We start from the raw sequence: 19,178 nt of genomic DNA, 5'->3' as shown, positions 1-19,178 counted from the left end.
GCCGTCGACAGCACTTGTGCAGCCCGTCCATTGCCACCCACGTAAAAGACGGTCCATTTTCTCGGCTTGAAACCTGAAAGAGCCAGCTTCACTTCACTGCCACACGCAGGGTTTCCACTGTTTGACCGCGGGAACGAAGCCTTGAATGGAGGCAACTCGGGTGGATCACCCACCAAAAATCGTGACGCGACTATTTCTTCTAGGCGATCCAAGGTCAAGGAAATGGAAGAAAAATGAGGCACCAAATCGTCAAAGATAATTCACATCATCATGCTCAAAGGTACAACAAGCTCGATTCACAAGCCAGAGATGAGAGATCCAAACTTCGACGACGACGAAGACGAATCATCACGGAAGTATCTGTAAAGTGTACTACTACATCACGCAGAGGCAGAGCACGCGAGCGGGAGCTCCAGGCAAGCTTACGCCGGCGAGGTGGTCTCGAGGGGGTCCTCTCCTAGATCGCCGTCGACCTCGTCCCCGGTGATCCGGTCGAGCACGAGGACGATCCCCATGGCGAAGGCGGCGTCGAAGCCGGCGCGCACCCAGAGCACGAACACGTCCCGCCCCATCACCACGTGCGCGTCCTCGTCCACCTTCCGCCGCACCTCCGCCACCACCACGTCCTCCTCCGCCTCGCCGCCGCCGCCGTCGGCCGCGGCCCAGGCCTTGGCGGAGGCCACGACGCGGCAGCACCGGCGCGGGAAGGACCCGTCGACGTGGAACTCCCCGGTGGCGCCGGGCGCGAGGAGGTCGACGAGGACGGCGGCGGCGCCGGTCCCGGCCCCGAGGATGGAGGAGCGGCGCGCGGAGAAGAGGGGCTTCTGGTGCCCGCCCCCTCGCGCCGCGGCGCCGTCCCCGAGGAAGCCGTCCCAGCGGTTGTGCAGGCTGGGGCGGCGGCGGCGCACCGTGAGCACGGGCTCCCCCTCGGCGTCCAGCAGCGCGAGGTCCCCCGCCGCGGCCCCGCCCCCGCACTCCCCGCCGCGCCCGTAGGTCTCGACGCGGAACGCCAGCGCCCCCGTCCGGTGGTCGTACGCCTCCAGCCCGTCCCCCGGCGTGAAGAGCGTCGTCTTCCGCACCGTCAGCTCCCGGTCCTCCCCGCCGCAGTGCTCCTCCCCGACTATCACCACCTGCTGCTGCTGCTGCCCCATCCTTTCTAGTTTCTCCGCCCTCCCTGCAACTTGGCCTCCGCAACCTGCGGCTGGAGACGAGACGGCTGGCTAGTAGTTTGCTTATGAAGGGGGAGGGGAATGGCGTAGCGCTAAAGATCTCGGCGTTCGCTTTCGCGTCGCCCTCGCGGGGGAGGGAGAGGCTGCTCTCCCCTGTTTATACACGCCCCGCGCGCCTCCGCCAGCGCGCCGGCCAATGGCGGGTGTGCAGGGGCCCACCAGCGGGGGTGGATTCGATTCGATTCGATTCGATGCGCCGTCCGGGCGCCGTCAGTCGCCGATGCCACAAGCTTAGGACGCGGGAAAACAACGGGAGAGGCAGGGCAACGAATTCAGCTTGGATTTGGATGCGCATTAACGCGACGATAACGTATATAATGCCACGAAACAGTGTTGACGTGGTTGTTTAGTGACTTGGAATCGTTGGCCTTGGGTAAAGCTCGAGCTTTGCAGCGAGATAAGCATCGTAAGCAAGGGGTAGCTAGACTTGTCAAAGCCTGTCCGCAGCCGCCGTGGTGCCCGTGCGGTCGCCGACATGGCAAAACATGTCCGGTAAAACGCCGCCGCGGTAGCACGTTCCTCCTCTCGGCTCGAGGTCCGCCGGGTAGGCTAGTTGGTAGCAAAAGAGTTTCAGTAGTACTTTAAATTTTAATTTTAATTTTCTATAGGAGCGAATTTTCTATATTTTAACGGCTTTTTCTTTTAGTGGTGGGCGATGTTTCCGTCGACAGCGAGATATCTGTGGTGATTTTATTAATCTTGAGAATTTACCGTTTCAGTTTTTAAAGATGCGATCGTGTGCGTACGTTGTTTAATTAAAAAAAAGCTGAGATGGATATGTATCAAGCGGGAAAAGGCGCATCGGCGCAGCAGCTCAGATCTTTGCAGGCAGTTGGCACACGCTTGGTCCACGTGGTAGAGGGCGTGCCACGAAGCCGAAGCCCAGGCCTCCAGTCCTGGGCCCCCGGGCGGGTGTTGGGCTCCGGAGTTCTAGATTTCGCCACCGCCTTTGTCGGCCCTTTGGGGCGCAGTGTCAGGTGAGCGCCATCTGCGGGCCTCTTTTTAAAGGCGGCGCGGGGGCCCGCGCCGATGTGCGGAAGCAAGCAGGCACGCGGCAGCGCGTGCGCGGCGCGGCAGTGCGGCACCATGCAATGTGAACATCGTCGCGGGCTCGCACCTCCCAGCCACACTCTAGGATCCGTGATCGGTTGCTGGCAGCGGGAAAAAATAGTCCTCGACCTGTCACCTGTCTGGATTGTCAGGTTTGGATCCAAAGATCTCAGGATCCTTGGAGCCCGAGAGCAAAGATTCCTCAAACATCTTGAACATGGTCATCATCAGTAGGCTACGTTGAAGGAAGCATTTAAGCATGTGCTGACGCAGCTCTTTTGTTCGGAAAAAGCGTGCAGATGTCGTGCCGCTTCAAGCTGGAGTTGACAGCTGAGGCTGCCGACCGCGTGCCAAACTGCCGTGCTTCTGCACACCTGCTCTGCTTTGCTACCGAGCTGTCTGCCGCAGCACGCGCTGGAGCATCACCTCCCGGCCGGTCTCCTGCATGGCTGACGCTGACTTGGCAGCGGCGAGCCCGAGCCAGGAAGCCGCCGCCGTGCCCGTCGTGGCTGCCGCGGTGAGTGAACACGCGCACGCGCATTCACAGCGGCTGCCAAGTGCCAAGTGCCAAGGCTCGGAGTCTAATCCAACCGTGTGCGCTCCAACCCGGCCACATGTCAGCGGCCGCCGCATGCGTCTCGCCGTTCTCCGCGGTCTCACTTGTTCCTTCGCGCTCGGACACCAGCTTTCAGTCACCGACCAGTGGGTTCCGCGAATGAACTTGATCCTGACATGTAGGCCCCGCCGAGTTGTTGACCTACCCCTCCGCTCTCCTAGCCACTCCCTTTCCGCCTCCGTTCTCCGCAGTGTCAGATCGGCCGTCGCGCGCCGAGCCCGAGCCCTAGCGCAGCCGCTCGCCCCGCCTCTCAGCCCCGACCTCTGAGGAACAGCGAGGGCCTTGCGGATCGGGATCGCGCCGCGGCGGCAGGACGACCGATGGGCGAGGAGGCCAAGTACCTGGAGACGGCGCGGGCCGACCGCTCCGTGTGGCTCATGAAGTGCCCCCCGGTCGTCTCCCGCGCCTGGCAGGCCGCCTCCGCCTCGTCCTCCTCCGACGCCGCCAACCCCAACCCCGTCGTCGCCAAGGTCGTCCTCTCCCTCGACCTGCTCAGCAACGAAGAGCCTTCCCTCCAGGCAAGCCCCCTCAGTCGTCCCCTCCGCCCTCTGTGCTTCAAATTTGACTTGTAGAATATGCTCGAGCAAACTGATGGGGAATTCGTGAAATTGTTGTGGTTGGCTAACTGGCCGCCACACTGGAAGCGCATACTTGAACAAATCGCGTGCCTGTTTGAGTGAGTCGCATGATTTAGGTGTTTACACTTGGACCCTCTAGGGCTGGAGAGAAATGTGCATAGGTTTAAGCAGTGGAACGGGGAGCTTTAAATTTGCTTCTAGATTCCAGGATTGGTTTCGAGTACCCAGGTGAACTGTATATGTGGCAGGAAGACCAAGAGGTGGAATCCACTATAGCCTGTTATAGGAGGTGGCACAAATTAAATTGATGTTCAAGCAAAGCAAGTGTTCCCATTTCAGTTGGTGTAGTCTCTGCGGTTTACATACACTATGAACAGTACATCAGTCTTTTTGCAAATTGCATGGAGTGATTACAAATCCTTAGATGTTTAATTTGAATAACTGTTGCCGTAACAGGCGTTCCCTGGTGTTATTTCTGCTCATTCTGTACTTGTTTCTCATTCATCATATCTTGCTTTTGGTGCCTATTATTGTTCTTACATCATGCTATTGGAATTACAGTTCAAGATGGAGTTGGCGCAAACTAACACTGGCAATACACCTAAAAGCTACTCTTTGAATATGTTCCAAGATTTCGTGCCCATGTGTGTTTTCTCCGAATCTAACCAAGGTAGGATCCAAATTCACAGCTCGTCAGCTTTACACTGCTTTACTGCACACTTCTCTGTGGATGATTGAAGGCAAAGTTTACTGTCCAGATAGACATGATTTGCCTTTGTTGTACCTATATGATTATAGTTAGACAGTGATGTTGTTTTGGCACATGTACAATTGTAATCTTGTGGAAACAATCAAGTATGCCAAACTATTTATGTGTATGCAATATGTTTAGTATTGCACATTTTCTACAAGAATGCTATGGCTACATTTTTGAAATATTCTTGTGGGATAGAAATTCATTAAACCCCTCCCCTTTTTATTTCCTTTTGTGTTATAGTGATTTAGTCATCTGAAGTAAATTCATATAGTTATGCACTAATGCATATGTGCAACTAGCATTTGTCTGACAAAAATGTGGCTAAGCCGTTATTATGTTTTACAATATATCTAGATTGTTTGGTTCACAGTAGGTTGCTATTGTATGCTATAGGGAATTCACGCTGATGCTAAGAAACTTTCACATAATCTATGCCTGTTTACTTATCTTCTAAGAAAGTTATATAGAAAGAAATAGGAAAATGAGGGCATATGTTATTTCACTTAAACAGTTAAACTTATCTGAGCTAACTGTTTCCAGATTGATTTAATCATTTTTATTTTTTTTCTTTTTTAAATAATCAGCTGGCATCAGGTGGGTGTTACTAGTAACTGTTCGCATGCAGGTTTACTGCTTGTAACCAGTTTGGGAAGTTAAAAATTTCCAGCCATTCTGGTTTTTGATTCTTGAATTATTTTTGGGTTCTTCCAATAGCGCCCTATTTGTTGCAGGGAAACTTTCATGTGAAGGAAAAGTCGAGCATAAATTTGACATGGAACCTCACAGTGATAATTTGGTGAACTATGGAAAGTTATGCCGTGAAAGAACACAGAAATATATGGTTAAATCTAGACAAGTGCAGGTGGAGTGGTTTGATGGTTGTACTTCATTATTATGAAACTTTCTGAAGTATTGTGGTTTACCCTTGTGTTGATACCTTGTAGGTACTTGACAATGACCACGGCATGAGCATGAGACCAATGCCTGGCATGGTTGGTCTAATACCTTCTGGTTCAAAGGTAATTTCATATTGCACTTCAACAGCTTAGAAATTATACATTTTGCTGTTGTCCTTAATGAGGGAGATCAATATTTCTATGTTACCTATATGGTCGATGCTTGGGAAACAGTTTGTTTGCATTGATGAATTTAAGCTTCTTTTTGATCTTCCGTCACATTGTCAATCTCAATCATGTCATCAGTCTCTTCATCTTGGACCATCAAATATAGCTTCTCATGACCTGCTCATTTTTTGCTTGTCAGGAGAAGAAGAAGCAAACACCAGCCAAACCATCTGATGTCAAAAGAACTCGTAGGGATCGCACGGAAATGGAAAATATTATATTCAAGCTTTTTGAAAGGCAGCCTAATTGGGCACTAAAGGCGCTAGTGCAAGAAACTGACCAGCCGGAGGTATTTTTCTGGGCTCTTTTGTAATATTTTAGTAAGGAAATGCATGTGCTATGACAAACATATTTCAATTATGGATTTTTTCGTTTGTTGTCCTCTGAGAGCTCATGCAGTTATTGTTTATCTTCAACTTTGCACAGCAATTCCTTAAGGAGATACTGAATGATCTCTGTGTGTACAACAAACGAGGACCAAACCAGGGGACACATGAGCTCAAGCCTGAATACAAGAAATCCACAGGCGATACTGATGCTGCTTGAAGATGCAAGTCCATTTATCTGTAGTTTTATGAGTGAGAGATACTGACGACCTGTTGGCCTGACATGCGAAAACATTAGCTCTCTGTTGGTAACTCAGGCTACATGTTTGTAAACATGAGATGATTCAGTTTCATTTGCATGCTTTGAGAGGCATTGTTTGTAAGGATATGTATAAGCTGGATTCCAATTGTTCACAGAAAAGAGAAAAGAACTGAAACCACATGTAAGAGTGTGAATTGCCGGATGAATGTGCCTCAAGGGTATCACAATGAGGATTTGATATGCATACACTAGCTTTTAGCTGCTTAGTGCAGAGGAAACGGACAACCTGAATGATGTTGTCTCCCAGACTTGAAATAACTTACTGGCATTCTCTGATAGAGCTAGGCTCAATGCTGGATCATGGGAGTTGCTTGTGCCTTCCCTTAGTTAGCGAGTTGCTGTGTCGCACAAGCTAAAAAAAATACAAAATAATAAAGCTAAATGTCTAGATATGCTTTGTCTTACAAGCTAAAAAAATACAAAATAATAAAGCTAAATATCTAGATATGCTTCTCTTTTCAGTTTCTCTTTCTATTCATCAAATTAAATCTATTTTTATACATGCGTCTAATCATCTTTCATTAATACTGTAGCTGTGGAGGCGCTCTGCCACAGTTTAAAAAAATTAAGAACATCTTAGGCTCAGATCGACCTCGGTTCGGGATACTCCAGCTTGAGGTGGTAGGCTCCCTCGAGCTCGGCTCATTGACAGCCCTCCCGCTCAGGGCTCAGGTTCATCTCCCTCTGTTTCTTAAACCCTTTCCCTTCTCTCGGACTCTCTCATCCCTTGCTCTTCCTTCCTGGCGGCGACGAGTGGGCGAACGGCGGCGACGAACATCCACCAAGTATGCCCGCCCCTTTCTCTTTGCTTCTGCTGTACGAGACGGAGCACCCCGAACCCTAACAAAACTATTTGTATTCGGATCTGAATCCAGTTACAATATGTTACCTACTAACTTCGATTTCGTTTGCAAAAATTATCGGGTGTACATGTGTACACCCATGTCCTATGCTGGGTCCGCCCCTGCTCACGACACAGCAGGCAGCTGCTATGCACCATGCATGAGAGGTGTTCGTTCATATGCCTCAATGGCCTATCCTTGACATCTGATCATTGGCATGTTCCCTCCGTGTAAATGTTAGTTGAATGCAGGATTCTAGTCTGATGACATGCCCATGCTGTTTCTTTTGGAGGGATACTGCAGTGAGATTTAATCTGTGTAATTTGTGTTAGCTTATATTAGAAGGATTGCCTCCGGAAAGGTGTCAATAGTGTGTTAGGTATATTGTTCAACCAGAGTAGAAACTGTTATGGCTTGCAATAAAGCACTTTGCAATCAGGTCTTACCTCCATAATTGTTTAATAAACAATGCTCATCTTGCACTATCAGAAAAAAGATAGCAGTGACTGGATTCAAATTGTCAGCCATTGTATGTATTGTCCCATTATTAGTTATATAACTCCTAGAATTAGTCCATGCTTTGATAAAGAATAAGTGTTCAATGAAAAGATGTGTTGCTTTGAGGGTAGAAATGACCTGCACCAGGATTACGGAAGCAGGAAGATTGAACTCCACATTTACCATTTTGTCTTCTGGTGTCTATAGTCCGTACACAATATTCAACTATTCATATATAAGGTGTTCCTCTGATGCATTTAGTTGTTCTGAAGCTTCTTCTTTTAGCTTCTGTGCACTAGTTTCTCATCATTCTAGTCACGGTGTTCAGATGATCAGTTGGTATCTTGATGTATCATTTTGTCATGTCCTTTTTTACTGTTAACATTAGGTCATAAAAAGCTTTGAAGAATAGTATGCTAAAGTGAGAATTTGAACAAATTTGCTCTAGTGCTTTCTTTAGGTTCAAGGAGGGAAGCAAGAAAATCCCAATATTGCATTTGTGGTTATATCTTCTAACCTCCTTTTCTCTATTCATGTAGATTCACCATGAGTAATGCAAGCACTGGATTGCTGAAAGGCTTGAGGAGGGTCTTAGAACAGCAAAAGATTTCAGCTGGTAGTATTTGTTTCATCATTATTTTCAGATTACACCTCATATGTAACTGTGATCACTGATCAATCACTCTATGATATATACATCTGCACTGAGGTGCAAGCTATATTAAACCTTTCTCTCTGCAGTTTTCTGCAGACGATCTCAAGCTTGGAGTTCTACTGTCTCTTTTTCTGACCTTGATGAGAAGGGTGATATGGACTTTGACAATGATTATACAGATTCAAAGAGAGAGTTACAGCCCCAGACCGTAGATCCCAAAAAGGGCTGGGGGTTCCGCGGCGTACACAGGGTATTGAACATAAATAAAATGGAAATGCTATAATATTTATATGAAATGATTCCTTTCGTTTTGGTTTTGAGGAGCCTAATTTTACATATATAGTTCTGTTCTGCTCTTGCTAGGCTATCATCTGCGGCAAAGTTGGACAAGTGCCTGTGCAAAAAATTCTAAGGAATGGGCGTACAGTAACCGTTTTTACCGTTGGAACTGGTGGCATGTTTGACCAGAGGGTAATTGGGCCTGAGGATTTACCAAAGCCAGCTCAGTGGCACCGAATAGCTGTTCATAGTGACCACCTAGGTGCTTATGCTGTTCAGAAGCTGGTGAAGAAGTATGTGGTTTGGATCAAAAGATCCTCTTTTCCTCTCTGATACATCTATATTTGTCCTTTTCGCCATGGATGCTGTTATATTTGTTCTTTTGCCTTATGTCAGTTCTGCAGTCTATGTTGAGGGTGATATTGAAACCAGGGTCTACAATGACAGCATTAATGATCAAGTCAGAAACATACCTGAGATATGTGTTCGACGTGATGGTATGCTGATTCAACATTCAGCTTTTTCCTAGTAACGTTCCTTAGTGAAAATGCATTCTGTATAAGTAGTTTTTATAGTTAACTCAATGGCAGTAAGAACTGTTTTTTATGTGCTAACAATCATTAAGCTCTGATTCTGATTCAAATATGATTTGTTTGTATGGTAGTGTCCACCTATCTCTCTATTTCTGTGTCTCTCTATTGTGCCAAAGCCTTATGTTTGGATAACTATTCTATGTGCAGGCAAGATTCGTCTGGTTAAATCTGGGGACAGTGCTGGTAACATATCATTAGATGAGCTCAGTAAGTTCCCTGAATATCTTGAGATTCTAATATCATAAGAAAGTACACACCACAAATAAAAAATATAGTTGTTTGTTTTTTGTAGACAAACAAAAACTTGTTTGTCTCATCAAATTAGTTTCTGTTTGATCTTCTTTTTGAATGGTGTGTATGCAATTACTAATTACTATTCTAGTGTCCACCTAAATTCATAATTTCTCAATACAGTTGATAGCATGAAAACCTTGAAATATTCGAAACATTGCGATTCATTAGTCCTTAGCCATACACTTTAAAAAATGGGATAGCTATCCATTTATTACCTTTTCTGAGTCCATGTTTTTTTTGATCATGCAAATTCCGATAACAACAAAATTTGGTTGCAGGAGAAGGGCTGTTCTAGATATAGTTTAGGATGTCAGTGCAAGCAGATCATGAGGTTGCTTCTTGCTTGAGACAAGTTTGAGTATGTTTATTCTTATTATTATAAGCAGTGCTAATTTAAGTGTTATGCTTTCATACTATTCTGACTGGATTTTCATTCGTTTGAACTCTGCCTTATAGTACCAAATTTACATATCCGCAGAACATTTCTGCCCTCAATTTAAACATTTCCCTAAATACTTTAGTGCTACTATATCTTTAATATCTTTACCATGTGATTCACATCTTTCATTATCCAGTCCTCAATCCTCATGTTGACTTCCTTTAAATAAAAAAAGAAAGCTTATAATTAACTGAGTAAAATAACTGTTCACTCTCCACGCCATGAGAACTGAAAGGAAGAATTGACTTGTGGATACAAATTATCAGAATCAATTGAGTAAAATAAACAAGCCACCAAATGAATTTTCTAGACTTGAAAACAAAGAAATATGGAAAGGAAGAAGCAAGTGAAAACAGAAAAAAGAGATATCTACAAATGTTGTCTCAAAAAAGTGGCATTCATGTGGATGCCACTTGATTCATGCACTAATCTTGAAACCTCAGATTAATAAGATTGCTCGTATTTACACTTGACATGCTGCCTCGTAATATATAAAAAAACTTATAGGAAGATAACATTTAGTAGATTGAGAGACTCTCACATCAATGCACTCACCTTAAGGCGACTAAAAACATCTTCATCTACAGTCCTTGATTGTGAAGTTTCTTACCTACCTTGCGACACTGGGTGTGCCTTTGACGGTGTTGCTGGCCTCAGCTTGTCCCCTGACCTCCTCCTGAGCATCTCCTTCATGCCATCAGCTACCCGGACCGCTGGGCTTGACAGTGGAATCCTGCAGAATTCCATATGAGCCTTGATAGCCTCTTCAATTCCATCCTGGCTGCTCCTGTCTTTACTGAGTCCATCCCTTACAGCTTCTGAGCATAAGCCACAGAGCCATTTCCCTCCAAAGTTGCCCTTGACATTATCTATGTATTCTTGGGTGCAATCCTCTTTCAGGCCACAGCAAGCGCACCTCACCGATTCAATGTCCATCTTCAGTGCTCATGAAAGCAAGGTGTGTGAGCCAGCATTAGTGTAGAAATAGAGCCGGAAAGCAATAACAAGGAGGGAGAGGGAGACAATAGATACCAGTAGGGAACAATTGGGGCCTCAGCTCTCAGGACTAGGTTGCTACTTGTATGGAAAAATTGGACAGCTTGTCTTTTCCTCTGGATTGTATTGCTTAGCTCTGATTGATGATTGAAATTTCGGGATTTGCCCAGGCCCATTGTATCTTGAGCAGTGCACTAGCTGGTGAAGGCCTATGATCTGCGTCGATGGCTGCTGGTTCACATGGCCGTAACTGTGATGAAGGTACGAATAGCAGCAGAAGCCTATACCGATTGGAAAATGCAGTAAAACTTGGGTTCACGCCTCCATTTCTGACTGTACTTCTTCCTCCATGTTTTCAGCACCTAAACAATGGTCTATGAAGCAACTTTTTTTTCTCCGTTGAAGCAATACAGATCGTTTATGGTTTTTTATACCTGAAAAACTATTGACCAGGGTTTCATATACTTGGCATGTTGGTCCCAGCCAGCATTCTCAGGTTGCCTGTTGGAATTTCGAACTGGTAATTTTACTCCTGTCACCTCTATCGTGTGCTATTGCTTTGCTGGGCACTGGGCAGGCTAGCAACTTGTGCGTTATGTCTGCGGTTCTTTTGCTGAAGGCCTCGTTTTCTTTTAAACGAATTTTGCTGAACGCATGTATCATGAGACTCGAGTTGAAGGAATGCTTGGACGAGAGAATTGCATGCTCAAGGATCCACGTCTTAATATAAACAAACACCTCTGGGCTCTGACCTCCGAGGTCCGTTGCTCACCCTTGGTTACCGTGCAAGTTCAATGGGCATGCAACATGCGCATTCGGTTGGCTCCCCTGGCTTCCTTTGCTTTCCTCTCCTAGATAGGATTCCCTTATCCCCGGCTGGGGTGGCACCGCTAGTGCCCCGGCTTGGACGTTGCCGGTCGAGATCCCAGGCATCGCCATCACTGGCTGTGCCGCCGTAGATCTCGGCCACTATGCGCCATGCCCGCAGGCCTTGTCACTGCCTCCTTGCTCGTCGAATAGCGCGCACCGCACCCGGTGGCTGGACCCAGAGCCCTGGGGGAGAGCGACACCGGGGCCTTCTCGCCGGAGAGGGAAGCACCATGCAGGGAGCTAGGCCCCAAGCGCCACGCGAGCAAAATGAAAGTTGGAGCCATCCAACTCACTCCTGCTTCCAAATGAGATCAGGTATTAACTTGGTAGAGTCCGAGCAAGGTAGTATGGTGAACGTTTTTCCAGCCCCGCGCGTGCACGATTCGCGCGCCCGCGCCGGACTTGCGGGCACCTGGGGACAGCGCCCCGCGCGGCGCTTGCACGCGGTAGAGACGAGGCTGCCGACGGAGACGAACGGGCCCAGTTTCTCTCGCCCTGGGACGGGGCCGCACAGGCCATGTGCGCGCGCGCGGCGGGCGGGGTCACGGGCCGGGGCAGGCACGCGGTGGCCGCGCCGTGGCGCTTGGCGCGTTCCGCGCCGCGGCTCCGAGCCTCCGACAGGTCGTGGCCACTGGCCACTCGACCAGCGGCTGCCCGAGGGCTGAGGCGCGCACTGCCGCCTCCACGTGAGGGCGAGGGCGCTGTTTCGCCGCGCGCGTGTTTGCATTCCTGCATTTGCCGTGACCAGGCTACGGGGGTGCAACCACTGAACGTTTGGTAATTTGGTTGCCTGGGCGGAGCCGCGGAGGCGTGAGCTTGGCGGCCGTCGGTATGCAAAAGCAGCCAGCGAGCCTGGCTCAAAGAAAACAAGATTGAAATCTGTTTCCCCGGAGCCAAGCTCACGGTATGCAGCCCAGTAATGATGGTAGCATATCTTAAGATGTATTAGTATATTTTGAAGTAGATTAAGGTTTAATATGATAATAATAAATAATATATTGTGGATTCAAGCAAAATAGATACGATCTCTGTACTTATCTCTTTAATTTAAACTATAATTCAAAATATACTATACTAGTACAACCAACCAAATAGCTGTTGTATTTATCATGTACATATTAATTTAGCCAACAAAATATCAATATATTGCATGTCTTTGGTTTATCTCAGTTTAGCCTGCTGGTAGGTGCAAGCCAGGCTCACCTCAACAACAAACCAAACGCGCCCTCCCTGCCGGTGCGGCCGGCTCGGTCGCACGGTGCCGATCCCACGGGATCGTTGACCTTGAGACTTCCGATGCACGGCGATGGAACGATAACTACATTCTGTCATCGAAGGGCACTGAACCGTACCCACAGTTCTGCCTTTTCATGCATCTACAGGTATATGCGACCTCCACATGTTTACGTTCCGAGATGGCCATGGACCATTGGTCCTGATGTGAAAAGCTCGCTAGCACCTGCCGGTACCACCACGTACAACAAGGGCCGGGAGACCAAATGATGCGCGCAGAGCAATCGACAGGATTCTAGGATCGGCCAGCAACTCCAGTACAGTGGGGTGGGGTGTGCACGCAACCTGCAAAAAATTCAGAAAAGAGAGAACCGAGCGTAGCTCGCATGGCTTGCGCTGCAGGTGTGCGGCAGCCCGTCCGGGTTCGATTCTCACGATCGCAACCTAGGCGTCTCACCGGATGCTGAGGCGTCTCACCGGATGCTGAGGCGCGTGCATGCGTGAGTAGGTGTGTGCGTGTGGAGATGTGAGCGACTCAGTATGGCGCGTCCCGAGACTACTCGGGTAGACTCGTCTGCATCGAGTCTAGTCAGCGTGGACGTCTAAACCTCTTACATGACAGATAGTGCTCCTGACTACTTTAAAAAAATTCAGAAATGAGTCCACCCTTCGAGTTCCCGGATGAATGAAGGGTCTACCCAGTAATTCAGTCGCTGTGATCAGTACAACAAAGGCCGGGAGAGGGGATCATGCTAGATGCCACGGCACATTCCCCTCGTCTGCTACGTGACTACGTCTACACGTACCCACCAAGCGGCGCGGGGACACGCGTGTGCCATGCAGATGCAGGCCAGGTTCTTTCGCGCTTGACCTCACCACTCGCTCGCAGCTGCAAACATTGCACATTTGTACAGGTATATAAGTGGCGACAGTGCATCGCCCCGATTCATCTGCCGCAGCCGTGCTCATCTCAGACCCCTCGTCGTCCGCGCGCGAACATGATGCCGCTGAAGGTGCGCGCCGTGCCGCTGGCCTTGCTCATCCTCCTCGTCGCCGGCGCCGGGGCCTCCGCGGGGGACGAGCGGGAGGAGGGCGTGGACCCCGAGGTGGCGGCGTGCAGGCAGCAGTGCGCGCGGCAGCGGCAGTTCGGCGAGACCGAGCGGCGGTACTGCTTGCGGCAGTGCGATGAGTACGGCCGCGCCAAGCGCCAGCAGGAGGAGGAGGAGCGGCAGGGGCCCGAGCGGGAGCGCGACCGGTGCCTGCACGAGTGCCGCGCCGGCCCGCCCAAGCCCGGATGCGAGCGCCGGTGCCGCGAGGCGTACGAGCGGGGCCACCCACGGCGGCGGTAGGCCGCGCGAGGCCGCCGCCGTGGTCGCAGCAGGCCGGATGCTTTGGTGTAAGCGACATAGCGCCCGGCGGTGGGCGGAGTTGAACCCGGTGGGTTCTGTTGGGCTGGCTACACACCGCGCAAAGCCTCACAGGGCTGTCTTGAGTGTCTTGTGCTGTGTCACAACCGAGTAAAAGTACTGTACGTACTATACGCAAATGAAAGAAGTGAAATTCTTCTGCCAAGCAGTAGAAGTTCAAATCAACCTAATGGCAGCCGTAGCTTCCTTCTAAAAAAACGAAGCCATCAACCCATCGACAGCGCGGATGTGCGACAAGCCTGGATGGAACAACCAGTGCCGAGCGAGAGCGATCGATCCATGCCGGCCGGCGGCGTGATCGCGCAACTCGTCGTGTTCGATTCGCGTCAGGCCGGGGCACGCACGGCAGACGGTCGGCACGGACTCGGCTGCCGAGACCCGCACGGAAACTGGGCCAGGCCCAGGCTACACGATTATATTCCCTTGTTCTCTTCAATTCCAGTCGCAACCGCAAATCTGCGTGTCGTCCCGATCCGCCGATCGCTCGATCCAGCGGCTGAAACCCGGCCATCTGCGTTGGCAGTTGGCACCCCTCGCCACGTACGCTAGTCGCCGCCCGGGCCTGTCACGACGGCACCGGAGCCGCCGCGACCCAGAGACCCAAACACCACCGAGCACATCGCCCCAAGCTAAGCGTCCCCCGCCTCCCTCCGCGCCCCGTCCCATCTCATCACGCCCGGCCTGATCGCACCGCCGCTCCGTCGACGGCGAGCAACCTCGAGAGGAGACGCCGCCGCGCGCCGCGGCTCCGCTGATCGAACGACCGACCGTCGTCGCCGAGTTCGCCTGCCGAGATGGTGCTCGCGCAGCTGGGCGGGAGCATCGCCCGCGCGCTGGCGCGGATGAAGGACGCGACCGTCGTGGACGAGAAGGTGCTCGCGGACTGCCTCAACGAGATCTCGCGCGCGCTCCTGCAGGCCGACGTCCGCTTCGAGACGGTGCGCGACGTCAAGGCCAACATCAAGACCATCGTCAACCTCGACGCGCTCGCCGCGGGCACCGACAAGCGCCGCATCGTACAGAAGGTACGATACATACCCGATCGAATGGACGACCCCTCGCTCGCTCGTCGAGCCCGCGGCCGCGATCGCGAGCCCGAATCCGGCCGGCGGTAACTACTAACAGAGCGGTGTCCCCCCCCTCTCTCCCGGCCGTCGTCGGTGAGCTATGCAGAATGCTGGATCCAGGGAAGCCGGCCTTCACCCCCAGCAAAGGGAAGCCCAGCGTGGTCATGTTCGTCGGCTTGCAGGGTTAGTATCAGCCACCTGGCTAATCGCTTTCTCCGTTCTACCTCTTGCATCTCTTGTCACGAATTACTTTCTGACGTGTGAAGTTTGGATATATGAAAACGATACGAGTAGATTTGTCTAGAGATGTAGTTTGTATGCTCTTGCTAGTTTTTCAATACTTTGTAGAAAAATACTAGTCAAGTTTATGTGTTGGCTGTTGTTTAGATGTCTAAAACGTTACTTATCTGTGACTGAATGGAGTAAACAGGCGCTCTTAATATCTTATTGCAATTTTTAGGTTTGTGCTCTTATCAGAAAGTGATATCTTGGTGACAGGCAACTACGTAACTAGTGTTACATTATACCAACAATAATTCCAACTTCTATGTTTAATTAATGGATATTTTGGGTAGTTGTTGTTGTGGTGGTGGTGTTGTGTGAGTGTGTTAGGTGTTCTTTCTTGTTTCGTAACTTGTAAGTTCTCCTTCTCTATTAATCATGCCCAGCAAATTTCTTGCTGTTTGCTTTTCAAAAAAAAATGGATATTTAGGTAGACAGATTTATTTTCTTTATATCTGTCTATTTATTTCGTGATAGAGCTCAGGCATTTGGTTCACCTTGTTTTAGGTACTAGACCTGTTTAATAAGTGAACATTGTGGCAGTACTTCTTGTCAATTGATTTGCAGTTGTGGTAGTGTGATTTTTCTCTTCTTCTTTTCCTATCTTTGAGATAGCCAGATGGTTGCTGTTTATTATTGTTTTCATGATTTTTATTATGATGCAATATAAAAGTGTTTTTTTAAAAAAATTGATCAAATTTTCATCACTGTAGGTTCTGGAAAAACCACTACTTGTACAAAATATGCAGATTATTATCGGCGGAAAGGGTTTAATCCAGCACTTGTTTGCGCCGATACATTCCGAGCTGGTGCTTTTGATCAGTTGAAACAGAATGCATCAAAAGCCAAGATACCGTTCTATGGAAGGTGCTTAATGTCTTCCAATCTTTTTGTTATTAAAAATCTGCACCCAAAATTTACAGAGATGAACTATTCTGTTCTTGCAGCTACATCGAATCAGATCCTGTGAAAATTGCTGTTGAGGGTGTGGATAGATTCAGGAAAGAAAAGTGTGATCTCATTATTGTTGATACAAGTGGACGCCACAAGCAGGAAGCTGCTCTCTTTGAAGAAATGCGCCAAGTTTCAGAGGCTACGGTATTCCCACTTCCATAGTCTCCATTATATTCGATGTGGCCTTTTGCACCGCTAGTTTGAATTGAACCCGTTTTTTCCGTTTGCAGAAACCAAACCTAGTGATATTTGTGATGGATGGTAGTATTGGTCAGGCTGCATTTGATCAGGCACAAGCATTTAAACAGAGTGCTTCTGTTGGTGCTGTTATTGTTACAAAAATGGATGGGCATGCAAAAGGCGGAGGTGCACTTAGCGCGTGAGTCTCTTTATTTTCTTGCATAATCCACCTTGTGCTGTTTCCTATGTATATTTGGAGGGAGGGCATTGAGTAACGGCTTTAACGAGTAAATAGGTGAAGATTCTGATGGCCTTTTTTTCACATCCTTTTCTCTCTTTTTTCTTCCAGGGTTGCAGCTACAAGAAGCCCGGTCATATTTATTGGAACTGGAGAGCATATTCCAGATTTTGAAGTCTTCGATGTGAAGCCATTTGTTAGTCGCGTGTTAGGTCAGCAGAGTGTATTCAATATACCATGCAATATTTAATTCTTCTTTCTATTTTGCCTAACTTCCGTGTACTTATCAGGCATGGGAGACTTGTCTGGCTTGATGGACAAGATCCAAGATGTTATGCCTGCTGATGAACTTGTGCCGAAGCTGACTGAAGGAGCTTTCACTCTCAGACTTCTGTACGAGATGTTCCAGAATCTCCAGAATATGGGTCCTCTTGGGCAGGTTAGCTATCTTTCTATTGATTTGATCTTAAAAAAAATTTGTTGGTTGTGTTATTGTGATTAGCTTCAGAGGAAACTCTCTATAGCAAGAGGAAGATTTGAACTGCCTATAGCTTAGTTATAAGTTATAACGTGTCATAAGCAAGAACTGTACTAAGCATGTGCAAGATTTTAGTTCATTATAACATTCTAACCGTTCATAAAAATCTAATTCTGTCTTGCTTGCAGCTCTTTTCTATGATACCTGGTCTTAGTGCCCAGTTTATTGAAAAAGGAAAGGAAAAGGAAGGTCAAGCAAAGATTAAGCGGTACATGACTATCATGGATTCCATGACTCAAAAAGGTGAGCTAACGCAAGACTTTCTCTTCAGTAAACAGGCTGGACATGTATTCTTGAACTTATTTGATTCTTGCTGTCTACCTGTAGAGCTTGACAACACGAACCCAAAGTTGATGAACGAGTCGCGGATCAACCGTATCGCTCGGGGATCTGGCAGACTCGTCAAGGAAGTGGTGGACATGCTGGAGGAGCACAAGCGAATTGCCAAAATGTGGAGCAAATTGCCGATCAACAACATCAGGAGACCTAACAACCGTGACTCATTAAAGCCGTTAGTCAATGCGCTCCCTCCAAATATGCTGAATCAGCTGGGTGGCCTAAATGGGCTGCAGAATATGATGAAACAGATGGGTTCTCAGAAAAGATGAGCAGATTAAACCTATGAAGTCACGGGTGGCAATCGTTAGTCTTAGAAATATAGATAGGCTGTGAATACTCTTGACAACCACTAAGAATCTAAGCTTTCAATGTAGCGTTTTGTTGGAGTAAACCTATACCTTATTTTGGGATTACCTCTGTTGATCCTCTCATGTCAAGTGTTGCCTGGTGCGCTTGGGATGTACAGAAGAATGCATCTTTCTGAAAATGATCACCCTATTGCGATGCATTTTCATTTTTTTTCTGTATTATGATTGTACATGGAATCGAGGCTCACATGCCCTCTGCGGCTCCCTTGTATGGGAAGTGGGAAGACCGGTCTTAGCATCTCTGCTTGCAGCAAATTTGACTTACGAGAACTACAGCCCTCGCCGTGGTAAAATTATACTTGGACAGCGTGTCCAATTCGAGGTTGCCGTCTTCAGTAAGCGAAGTTCCACGCGTTGATCAAAAAAATCTTTAGGAAAGCAATTACGCTTCGTGCTTTATGAATCCCTTTTTCATCTGAAAAGGAAGTTAACATGCCATGCCACTAACTGTACTAAATAAACAGATAAAGCTGACACATGGTCCGTTACTTTCTCACTGGACTACAAGAAACACTTCTCTCATGAACAATTGCACTCAAATCGATCTGGAGTTTTCATCTTTGCAGTGCAATATTCGGAAAATATCAGAACAAAAAAAGTTGTGTATTATGGAATCTAGATTAAAAATGTGCCGATTTACAAAAGTTTTGGTCGTCTTCATAGAAGTTGATGTTTTAGAAGTTGCAATAAAAGTTGCATTTAGCATGCCTCAGCAGTTTGTATACTTTCCGATAACCATTCCAGCAACTTGTTTTCATACAAATTACATGTAGTATATGGAATCAACCTACTGATTGCATGGCAAATTTGTTCAGTTGGATTCCAAATTTGTTCCTCCTTGTATTGAGCATGCTGTACTTAACGATTATAGAGCTATCCTTAAATAAAATGTGCACACTCTCTTCAAGTTATCATAGCAGAATGCACCTCACATGTTTTAAAAGTAGCACATATAATAAAATATATATGCAAATTAAAATAGATCAAATCAATAAAAACCAACACAATTTGTTCCTGAGAAATTTTATTGCCACAAATAAGTAGTGGGAAAAAGAATCCAAAGTAATTTCTTCACTTAACTATC

The 19,178-nt window shown here is 47.9% G+C and overlaps 4 protein-coding genes across 6 annotated transcripts; 3 read left to right on the top strand and 1 right to left on the bottom strand.

Moving 5' to 3' along the window:
• Window positions 1-234: 234 nt before the first annotated feature.
• LOC112886964 (protein LURP-one-related 5-like) lies at window positions 235-1,303 on the bottom strand. Its single transcript, XM_025953013.1, has one exon. The coding sequence runs from the start codon at window positions 1,149-1,151 to the stop codon at window positions 423-425; it is 729 nt and encodes a 242-aa protein (XP_025808798.1). The 5' UTR covers window positions 1,152-1,303; the 3' UTR covers window positions 235-422.
• A 1,762-nt stretch (window positions 1,304-3,065) lies between these two features.
• On the top strand, window positions 3,066-6,144 carry LOC112887929 (general transcription factor IIF subunit 2-like). The gene is made up of 6 exons (XM_025954224.1): window positions 3,066-3,413; window positions 4,035-4,143; window positions 4,962-5,092; window positions 5,175-5,249; window positions 5,494-5,643; window positions 5,781-6,144. The coding sequence occupies exons 1-6, from the start codon at window positions 3,216-3,218 to the stop codon at window positions 5,898-5,900; spliced, it is 783 nt and encodes a 260-aa protein (XP_025810009.1). The 5' UTR covers window positions 3,066-3,215; the 3' UTR covers window positions 5,901-6,144.
• Window positions 6,145-6,570: 426 nt separating this feature from the next.
• Window positions 6,571-11,136, top strand: LOC112883940 (single-stranded DNA-binding protein, mitochondrial). 3 transcript variants are annotated; one of them, XR_003226996.1, is made up of 9 exons: window positions 6,571-6,787; window positions 7,882-7,958; window positions 8,084-8,247; window positions 8,361-8,569; window positions 8,673-8,773; window positions 9,017-9,076; window positions 9,442-9,494; window positions 10,769-10,859; window positions 10,958-11,136. XR_003226996.1 is itself a non-coding variant. In XM_025949212.1 (7 exons), the coding sequence occupies exons 2-7, from the start codon at window positions 7,889-7,891 to the stop codon at window positions 9,456-9,458; spliced, it is 621 nt and encodes a 206-aa protein (XP_025804997.1). In that variant the 5' UTR covers window positions 6,572-6,787; window positions 7,882-7,888; the 3' UTR covers window positions 9,459-9,609. The 3 variants fall into 3 exon arrangements, 1 of the variants encoding a protein (XP_025804997.1); XR_003226995.1 differs by having other exon boundaries at window positions 6,572-6,787; window positions 9,442-9,521; XM_025949212.1 differs by lacking the exons at window positions 10,769-10,859; window positions 10,958-11,136 and having other exon boundaries at window positions 6,572-6,787; window positions 9,442-9,609.
• Window positions 11,137-14,922: 3,786 nt separating this feature from the next.
• Window positions 14,923-18,256, top strand: LOC112887089 (signal recognition particle 54 kDa protein 2-like). Its single transcript, XM_025953173.1, has 9 exons — window positions 14,923-15,152; window positions 15,278-15,378; window positions 16,191-16,344; window positions 16,425-16,575; window positions 16,662-16,810; window positions 16,961-17,061; window positions 17,140-17,288; window positions 17,516-17,630; window positions 17,715-18,256. The coding sequence occupies exons 1-9, from the start codon at window positions 14,923-14,925 to the stop codon at window positions 17,993-17,995; spliced, it is 1,431 nt and encodes a 476-aa protein (XP_025808958.1). The 3' UTR covers window positions 17,996-18,256.
• The last annotated feature ends 922 nt before the right edge of the window (window positions 18,257-19,178 follow it).

The sequence above is a fragment of the Panicum hallii genome, chromosome 3 (genome assembly GCF_002211085.1).
Source record: "Panicum hallii strain FIL2 chromosome 3, PHallii_v3.1, whole genome shotgun sequence".
Taxonomy (NCBI): Eukaryota; Viridiplantae; Streptophyta; class Magnoliopsida; order Poales; family Poaceae; genus Panicum; species Panicum hallii.
Note: the sequence above shows the minus strand (reverse complement) of the source record. Positions and strands in the feature narration are given on the sequence as shown.

Bases quoted from the DNA above. Each gene is read 5' to 3' on its own strand.
- LOC112886964 (XM_025953013.1), bottom strand. From the start codon at position 1,151: ATGGGGCAGCAGCAGCAGCAGGTGGTGATAGTCGGGGAGGAGCACTGC.
- LOC112883940 (XM_025949212.1), top strand. From the start codon at position 7,889: ATGAGTAATGCAAGCACTGGATTGCTGAAAGGCTTGAGGAGGGTCTTA. The intron at 8,248-8,360 runs GTATTGAACATA...TGCTCTTGCTAG, and splicing joins GGTTCCGCGGCGTACACAGG to GCTATCATCTGCGGCAAAGT. The intron at 8,774-9,016 runs GTATGCTGATTC...TTCTATGTGCAG, and splicing joins GATATGTGTTCGACGTGATG to GCAAGATTCGTCTGGTTAAA.
- LOC112887089 (XM_025953173.1), top strand. From the start codon at position 14,923: ATGGTGCTCGCGCAGCTGGGCGGGAGCATCGCCCGCGCGCTGGCGCGG. The intron at 16,576-16,661 runs GTATTCCCACTT...TTCCGTTTGCAG, and splicing joins GCCAAGTTTCAGAGGCTACG to AAACCAAACCTAGTGATATT. The intron at 16,811-16,960 runs GTGAGTCTCTTT...TTTTTCTTCCAG, and splicing joins GGCGGAGGTGCACTTAGCGC to GGTTGCAGCTACAAGAAGCC.
- LOC112887929 (XM_025954224.1), top strand. From the start codon at position 3,216: ATGGGCGAGGAGGCCAAGTACCTGGAGACGGCGCGGGCCGACCGCTCC. The intron at 3,414-4,034 runs GCAAGCCCCCTC...TTGGAATTACAG, and splicing joins ACGAAGAGCCTTCCCTCCAG to TTCAAGATGGAGTTGGCGCA. The intron at 5,644-5,780 runs GTATTTTTCTGG...AACTTTGCACAG, and splicing joins AAGAAACTGACCAGCCGGAG to CAATTCCTTAAGGAGATACT.